The sequence below is a fragment of the Spinacia oleracea genome, chromosome 6 (assembly GCF_020520425.1).
Source record: "Spinacia oleracea cultivar Varoflay chromosome 6, BTI_SOV_V1, whole genome shotgun sequence".
Lineage (NCBI taxonomy): Eukaryota > Viridiplantae > Streptophyta > Magnoliopsida > Caryophyllales > Amaranthaceae > Spinacia > Spinacia oleracea.
The window spans coordinates 149246898-149256371 of record NC_079492.1 but is presented as its reverse complement, the minus strand read 5'-3'; the positions used below and the strand labels follow the sequence as shown (position 1 = coordinate 149256371).

The window sequence follows — 9474 nt, the reverse complement described above, 5'->3', positions numbered from 1 at the left end:
AAACACAATAATATTAAATTGACTAATTTTTTTATCCCCTTTAATTAAAAATGCATACACAATAATATTAAATTGATTACTTACTTTTTACCCCTTTATTGATATTTTATAATATCCGGTGATTTTAGTAAATATGTTTTAAATTGATTTCCTTCTGCTTAATACAAATTATTTTTGTGCTTAATTTTATGTTTAATTTTCTAATAATTGAAGCAAAAAGTAAAATATGCAATCACTTTTTGAAGTCCACCCAAGCATTTAAAAGTTTTTTAACATGAATCTACTGCAAAATTTGAATTATATACACTCAATATAATTACAATATGTGAATTATATACGACATAGTATAGGAAAGTATGATTGATTACTTGATTAGCAAGGCGGCAATTAAGACGGTTGGTTATAATGCAAATCCTATCATTACTTGGGTTTGGTAATAATTACCACTATATAAGAAGCCTTTTCTATTCTCTAAACTCCAAATCATACCAGCACACATCCTTAATTCTCTTTCTTTCTTCGAAAATCTCCCACAAAATTCCAGTAGATTTAATTCCCAAAAACCAAGTACGTAAAAATGCAGAAGATTATCATCTTTCTTGTGTTGTTCTTTCTCACAAGTAACAATTTCATCATCCAAACAGAAGCTCAGTTATTTCGATATATTCCTGGGTTTCAACGTGTTCTTCCACATATTGGAAGACAATATCATCGTCTTCCCGTTGGACACAACGCTTTCGGACCGGAGTCTGTCGCGTTCGATTGTGACGGTGAAGGTCCGTACGTCGGAGTTTCAGATGGCCGGATATTAAAGTGGCAAGGCTCTTCAGTTGGTTGGACTGTTTTCGCAGTAACTCATCCGCATAGGTACGATATTCAATACATACTTTTCTTACTTCCTTACTGCATGAATTTAATATAAATTAATCTTTGAAAAAATAATTGTTTCGTAGATATTACAACATCGGTTCTTGAATTTGTTAGATTAGCCTATATGTTCAGAAATTATGTACAAGATTTTGTTAGATTAGTCTGTATGTTCAGAAATTATATACAAGATTTTGTTAGATTAGTCTGTATGTTCAGAAATTATATACAAGATTTTGTTAGATTAGTCTGTATGTTCAGAATATCAAAACGTTGAATTAAATATGTAAGATTTTGTTAGATTATTCTCACTATTATATACATCAAGTCATTAATACACAAGATTTTGTGAGATTGTCTCATCAACTTTGTATTACTTTTTCTTATATAGAATTAGATGTACAAGTGATTAGATATTGGACTGAATTCCGTACAAAAAGTACGTTTAAATAATTTTAAAGAATGAAGTTAGTATTAGATATACTCCGTATAATGGATTGCTTTAAAATATGTATTCATACTTCCGTTACTGCATGAATTTAATCCAATTTATCTTTGAAAAAATATTGTTTCGTGGAAATTATTACCTCGGTTCTTGAAAAGTTTTTTACATACTTTTCATACTTCCCTTACTACATGAATTTAATACAATAGATCTTTGAAAAAAATAATTGCTTAGTAGAAATTACTACATCCGTTCTTGAAAGTTTTTTAAACGCCTTGTAAAATTTATCTAAACTATGAAAACTTAATGTAAATTCTCACTATTATATACAACAAATCATTACTATAAAAGATTTTATTAGATTGTTGATCTCATTATGTATTTTGAGAATGTTAACTTTTTATAATATTTTCACTTATAGAATTAGATGTACAAGTAGTTAGATATTGAACTTGAATCATGTAAATAATACGAAGTATGTGTAAAGAACTTAAAGAGACGAATATTGTATTTGTTTTATAATAATGGCTTGTTTTAATATTTGCAACTAAAACACAGAAACCTACAATCTTGCTAAATATAATTGTTTCGTATAAATTCCGGCAAGTATATATTCTAAGATATATAATAATGGATTGTTTTAATATTAATTTTCAGGTCAGATGCGTGTGACGGGCTGAACGATTCTCCTGCAGAAGATAATTGTGGCAGACCTCTTGGTTTGAGATTCGACACCAAAACATGCAACTTATACATTGCTGATTCCAGTGTTGGTTTGGTTAAGGTTGGCCGTAAGGGTGGTGTCGCCACCTCACTTTCCACCCGCGCTGAAGGGATTCCATTTCGCTTCCTTAATGCACTGGACATTGATTCACACTCCGGTGATGTTTATTTTACCGATTCAAGTTCTCGTTTTCGCCGATGGTACGTAATATGAAATACTTCGTACTCTTTCGATCCCTGTTTATTCTTTACTTATTCTTTTTTTTCTTTACATTGAGAATTTTTTCTTTTACATAATTACATCAAAATACCTTAATATTATGTCAAAAATTGTAACAAAGGATTATTTTAACTAATTAAATTAATCGGGCATTTAATCTCTCACATTTTTCCATTGGGACATTAGATTTTTCACGTTTTCGCAATGTCAAATTTTGTATAAAATGAAAAATATTATAAATAAACATAATTTTTTTATTGTTTAAATAGAAGGAATCTCAATCCATATTAATTAGTGGTTTTTATTCGATCCAAATACACTGACTAACACTTACTACTACGTACTAATTACTTATATTTGCGTATGATGACTAACCTGTTATTTGTTTACAATAATGTAGGGAATTTCGATCAATTGATGCAAATGATCGAACTGGAAGACTACTCAAGTATAACAGAAAGACGAAACACACAACTGTTCTTCTCAAAGGACTTTCATTTGCAAACGGTGTCGCATTGAGCAAGAACAAGGACTTCATTCTTGTTGCAGAAACAACATTCTACCGAATTCAGAAGTACTGGCTTACCGGTCCTAAAGCCGGAACCGTCGAACTATTTCTCCAACTTGCCGGCCGACCAGATAATATCAACCGGAATTCAAACGGAGAGTTTTGGATATCGCAGAATCCGACAAAGCCTATCAGAGTTAGCGAAGATGGAGTGATTCTGGAAACATTAGATGCTCGTTCTATTGTTGATGCAAGTGATGTTACGGAATTCCACAATGATTTGTGGATAGGTTCGGTTATTCAAGGTTACATTATCCACACTAGTTAGATTTTATTTTTTGTAAGTTGAATTCTATTTGTGTGTACTAAACCATAAAAGTGGAACTTAACTCTTGACTTGGAAGGTATAGTTCCTTCGGGAATTATAAAAAGTTCTCCTTAGGGAGACACCTCCAAGGGCGAGTAGGGCTTTTTCCTCCCTAAGTGGGGGGTTTTTGCCTGCTATAAGTTTCCACTTATATTTACCTTTTATCAAAGAATTATGGTGAATTTTTTTTTTTTTTAAGAAGCTAGACTTTTTTTTATTCAAAGTTATGTTATTTCTAAAATTGTAATTTTTTCTCGTTTTGAGCCGAGATTGTGGCTTTTATTAGATAATCAAGTCACGGTCCGCCAAGGCGCTATGATACCTTGCGGGAAAGTGTTCATTAATACATGTTCCACCCTATTAGAGGGAAGTAATCAATGAGCAACGGTATTCCCGGTCCTACTAACATGACCACAACATAAATCAAAACCACCAAAGAGAGTCATCTTTGCGACTCCCAACTTATCTTATATGCTCTCTCATCCGGATCTAATTGCCGTGCACTACTTTTAGTTACGCATAAAGATGGTTGTGGATCGATCTGGCACGAAAAAAGCCCGATCAGACACAAGCACGAATGTTAAAAGTTATACAGTATATGCTCTAAATTTGTGTGTTAGTGATCCTTATTTTCAGAAACATGATTAGTTATGCATATTATTAATGGGCAGTAATGTGTTAGTGGGTTATTCCACATTTAAGTAGTGTAGTACGAAGTATGTTTCCCTAGGTATACAGATTTTCTAAATGGATGCTACAAGGGGAAAAACTTGGGGAAGAATGGTACAGTAAATGAGTAAAAGACTAAAGACTGACCATCAAAAATGTTCAATCCATCAGCTTTTGTTTAAACAAAGGATGGTAAAGACCCAGAAATAGTTGAATATCCACTTATAAAGCGAACCTCGTTTACACTGGTAAACTACCAACACCTGATGCAATTACCGCAATAACAGGGTAACAATAACAATTCTTGGGTCAAAAATATATACATTTACGCGCAGTTTAAAGGATCAAACCTTGTACTGGCTCAGCCTTTGTAGGTTGCTTCTTCTCACTCGGGGAAGAAGAATCCTTTGGTGACGATGATGAATCTTTCGGGGAATCTTTCGGGGAATCAGATTCCGATAAATGAACCTGAGCAAAATCATCCACCATTTTCCTCTTCTGCTCATCTTCTGCCATTCCGACTTTCTCTATCGTCTTCTGTCCAACTTCACCGGCAGCTTTCGTCACCCTGTTGAACGCGCCGGCTACCCAGGTGGTCCCCGTCAGCACGTAGCGGTTCTTCATTATGGCGGACCCCGCAGTGCTGACTTTTTCCTCTGCAACAGCTAGTGCTGATTTTGTTTTCTCTGAAACCTGGTATTTCTGATCCATTTCCTTCACTTTGTTGTTTACAGCAGAAGTACCCAAACTAATCTTTTCTGTAAGACCGATTTTCTGGTCTAGAGATGCGATTTTAATAGAGGCTGTTGAAGTTAGCTTGTGCTTATCGTCTAAGGATTTTGCCTTGCCGACTGCATCTTTTCCTAGGATAAAGCCCTTGGCTAGCATGCTGGTTACGACATCCTCTGCTTTTCGCAGAGCACCTTGAGCACCTCCAGGAGCATCCTGGGTATTTTGGGAATTACAAGTTAAAATCATTAAACTAAGAAAAGTTACCATTCGAATGGGACTAAAGGCTCCGTTCTATTCGACTTATTTTGTTTGAACTTATATTATCTGAACTTATCTGGAAAAAAAGAACTTACTTTGTCTGAGAAAAATTTATTTGTGTGAAAACGTTTGAAATAAACTTATTTATTCTGAACTTATATTATCTGGACTTAAATGAACTTATTTTGTCTGAAATAAGTCAAAATAAGTCGAACAGAACATAGCTTAGTAACAACTGAAATCACGAGCATTTTTCTTACAGATGGTGGTGCTAAAGCAGCAGGAGGCAACTCGTACTCTGGATCCAAAATTATCGTCACTGTCTTATCAGCTATAGTTGCTCCCTGGCATATGTACTAGGTGGTTAGAAGATGTAAATAACACAAGCAGAGCTTCAGCAAACAAGATTAAAATGACATGACATAAAATACATCAGTCACAATGTCACATGGAAATCCATGAATAATGTCAAGTTACCAACCATAAACAACTTCTCCAGGAAGGAAGAAATGGGGAATCGAAGTTAGGGAGACGGTGCAATTGTGAAGTAGCATATTCTTCACCAATGTGAAGGGTACACTAGAGTTTAATAAAGTGAAGCAGTGCCCTCATTCTGGATTTAATATGATAACCTAATGCTCAATTTGTAATGCCTATGGTGAATTACCTACTGCCATAAAAATAATCAAAAGCAGAAGAAAAAAAACTTCTTTGGCATTCGTTGAAAATTGGCACTGTCCAAGGCAATACAGAAGAACATCATGCACAAAGCTAAGAGTTCCATGTGACAAATAAATGTCCAACTTTAGAGATAAAAGACAAGCTATTCCTATAGCCATTGTAGCCTTGCAGGGTTATTTCTAGAATCTTAATAAATGCAAAATAAATTTCAAATTTTAAAAATTCTAAAGGCTCCGCCAGGACCACCACTCCGTCAATGGTGAAATCCACAAGTATTCATAATTACTCACGTATTGGTGATAATATCATGTGCATTGTCATTAACCTTGCAAGTGATATGTCTGGACTAACAAATGTACACAGTTATCCTCTTTTACTTGTAAGAATTTGGACACGGGAAAACTGGTAAAATATAGGCAGGAAATCTCATTTTATAGAAAATTAAATACATTTTTATATCTCACCTCCTTAACAATGATACTATAAGACAAAGCTCAAATACATAAGACCATACTTAGCACCAAAAGTAACCTATGACTCGGAATTTGAAACTAATAAAACCAGGCTGATAATAGATTGCCAAAAATCTCAAAAGGTGATGTAATTGCTACTAGAACAAACTAGTCCATCCATTCACATGCTATATACAAGAAGCTTACCAATAAATCATGTGAATTCAATGGCCATAGCAACTTTTGATGTTAGAATTTTCTTTATTTTGACCACAACCACCGCTTTTTGATGAGGATGTTAGAATGTATAGACTACTAAGTACACTCCATACTGATAATCTTAACCACAAAAAATGAGGGGAGGAGTAAGGGCCTCAGCAGTGATCTGTTTGTAAAGTGAGTTAGAAAGCTAACTAAAAAAATCTGCTGAGGATTTTCATTTATTCCTTTATACCAGAATCACCAGATATGGAGTATGGATAAATGATTCAGAAGGATTGATGCTTCTGTAAAACTAACACCAAAACTATAGAAGGACGGAAAATTCGTATAGAGCATGCACTCTGCGGATGAAACAAATAACACTACATCAAACTGCTGAGCCATGAAGCAGTGTAGTTATGGACCTATGGTACTCATCAAGTTGTAATTAATGTAGAACCTTCAGCCATGTAATTCTCACGAGATCAACTAGAACATTTAACTGACATGGCCAAGTAATACTTACTCATGAGACAAATGGAATCAAGATAGGACCAAAAGGCAAAAGCACCAAGGATTCCCAAGCAGATATAGCTACAAGTTTACACCATCTAAGAGACAAAGTCAAACATGAATCTTAGAACATAGACTGCTCCATGGTCCAAACTCTAAAAGATCACAGAAGGATATCAACATTGACACCAATTTTCTTGGTTTTCAGCAGTAAATTTACCAAGCACATGTGCAATTCCAAAGTCACTCCGAGCATTGAATCAAAATGAACACTCTAGCTAAGTCTAAACTGGTATTTACTTCTTAGATTCTGTAAAGGACTATGCCGAGCATTGTTCAACTTCTAGATATCAAGAGTTAAAAAGGAACGATTTATATGCAAACATCAGAATACACACTATGCGTATTCAAGTGGAGACTACACCATCATGCACGAACTGTAACATGCAATTCATTTTCAATTTCTCCACGAGTATCTTAACAAGTTAACATTACAGCAAAAGAAAAAAAATTATATGTTCTAATATTTTAATTTCTAAATAATCTATCAGCAACAAGGACGTTACCGTAAGCAAAACAGCAGTGTCGGCTCCTTGCGAGTCATTGAAGGTAACATATGCAGTTTGTGAGTCTTCATTTTCACTACAAAAGTAAAAAGAACATATTGACCAACGAGCTAACCACGACCTAAAAAGTTAAAGGTGAATGAATTTCTACCTCTTCGTCTCCAAATATACGATATCACCGGAAAAAGAAAAGAACTCCTTGAGCTCTCGCTCGGATGCCTTTAGAGAAACATTGCTAACCTTAACAGTCTTAACCTAGAATAAACAAGATAATCATACAAATTAGAATCTTGTCATTATACTAGAGAAGAACAACTGAACAAGTTATGTGCAATGATCGTACTTCAGGAATGACACTTATGCCAAATATGATCGCCTCAAACAGGTAAAAGAAAACTAGGCGGACTGCCTAACTGACTCATCCTTTTCGAATGAAATTCAAAGACTCTCAAATAACTAACAAGTGAGGCTAAGGTATGGAGCAATACATGCTAAAACAATTGAATAATTATTTCACCAGGAAATATACCTCACAAGTTGCAACTTTTAACACATTTGCATCAAAGAAGTCAGCATACAGACTTTTAACACCCCCACGTACTCAGGGAAACAAGAATATTCAATTGAATATAATGATAGAAACAAACTCATTGCAGAAGGGAAACTACCCTGATTGGCTAGTGGCATCTCACATAAAGGGTCTTTGTATTATGAAATAACACCAATATGCAGGACAGGTCAAACATGTAAAAACAAAACCAGCAACTTGATATCATGCCATCAGAAAACCTGATAACTCGTTCTCTAAGGCCCCATTAATTGACAAAAGACAGCAGATGGAAACTACTGTTTTGTATTCCTTTCTTCACTAACTTTAAAAGAAAGACAATTTTTCCATATTTGTTCCCAATTAGTAGCTCTAATTGCTCCAGTTACTAAATTATCAAACCAACTACACTTTACAATCTATTTAATGCAGTCATCAAGTTAGAATACTAAGATGACACCAATTCAACTATTGAATACATTCTATCTAAATAAAGGAAATGAATACAGTTTTCAATTTTTCATCTTGCATATCCGAGTGCATAAACACAAGAACAAATAAATGTTTCTCAGTTAGTAATACTGTTTTGTACAAGGGAAACCAATAGAAAAAGGAGCATAACATGAAGTAAAAGAAGCATAACATAACCATTCTGTTCAATTACACATCCATCAATTCATCACATTCATAACTCACTTAAAACAAGAATTAAAATATTTAGATAACAAAAATCCTACAATTATGAAGTTTTAAAAAATGAAATAAAGGATGATTATCGCTCGCTGACAGGCCGGTCTTAAGTCTTAACACCAGAGATAGGTCAAGTTCAGGTGCAGAATGAGTTTAAGGATGATAAAATCGACAGTGATACTGATACAGTAATGTTTCCAACCATTTCAGCTCATTAAATTACATCAATTATTAAACTGATTCACAATTTCACAGCTTCGTCCAATATTCCTCGTACTCGAAGAAATACTCTGATCCAATTCAACTGATTCACTAATTTATCATTATTTTTTAAAAAAAGAGCGAAAAGACAAAAAGTATAACATTATCACCATTATTCAATCAAAGATTCAAAGGTGACAGTTTCTTCCATTGTTTAATTTGGTAGGTAGATTGCAACATTAAATTATTTTCTTATTTAAAAATACAAGCTAGTCAAACAAAACACCGTCAAAATGACATTTCTCCAATGCTCTACAAATTCGACCGAAGAAATCACAAAACATGAATCTAAATAATTCCAGATCTAATTAAGAACAAACAAATTCAAATAATCGCAAATAAATTAATCAAAATGAAAGCAATAAGATTCATATTTACCACAAACAAAACTAAAGAGAGAGAAAATAGGATGAATCGTGAATGCTTACCGACATGTTTGAATGTGAAGGAAGAAGAATCGAATGATGAGGTTTTAGGAAGGAAGAGGAGAGAGAATTTGAACCAGGGAGAAGAGGAGAGAGAAAGGGAGTTTCGTTTTTTGAAAGGGGAAGAAGAAGAAGAATTCGAGTCTCGAGAAAGTTATGGGGGAGTTTGCCGGCGAGAGAAGCACGTGAGTTACTTGTGGGGGTTCACTTTTTTTGAGTTTTAAGCACGATCGAGTTTGTTTGTTTGTTTTTCTTTTTGAAACAACGGGCGAGCGAGTTTCTAATTTCGGATTTAATTAATTAATTAATTAATTAAGGTGTACTCCCTCCGTCTCTTTTTGTTCTTTAC

At 34.2% G+C, this 9474-nt stretch overlaps 2 protein-coding genes across 2 annotated transcripts; one reads left to right on the top strand and one right to left on the bottom strand.

Annotated features, from left to right (window-relative positions):
• The first annotated feature begins 496 nt into the window (after window positions 1-496).
• Window positions 497-3381, top strand: LOC110790787 (protein STRICTOSIDINE SYNTHASE-LIKE 10-like). Its single transcript, XM_056831803.1, has 3 exons — window positions 497-867; window positions 1970-2236; window positions 2656-3381. Exons 1-3 carry the CDS (start codon window positions 578-580, stop codon window positions 3089-3091), a joined length of 993 nt encoding a protein of 330 aa, XP_056687781.1. The 5' UTR covers window positions 497-577; the 3' UTR covers window positions 3092-3381.
• A 542-nt stretch (window positions 3382-3923) lies between these two features.
• LOC110780468 (binding partner of ACD11 1) lies at window positions 3924-9326 on the bottom strand (the record flags this gene model as incomplete). The annotated part of the gene is made up of 5 exons (XM_056832915.1): window positions 3924-4744; window positions 5050-5133; window positions 7203-7278; window positions 7354-7457; window positions 9129-9326. Coding segments are annotated over 5 exons (1071 nt in total), but the record flags the coding sequence as incomplete, so codon positions are not given.
• Between the last annotated feature and the right edge of the window lie 148 nt (window positions 9327-9474).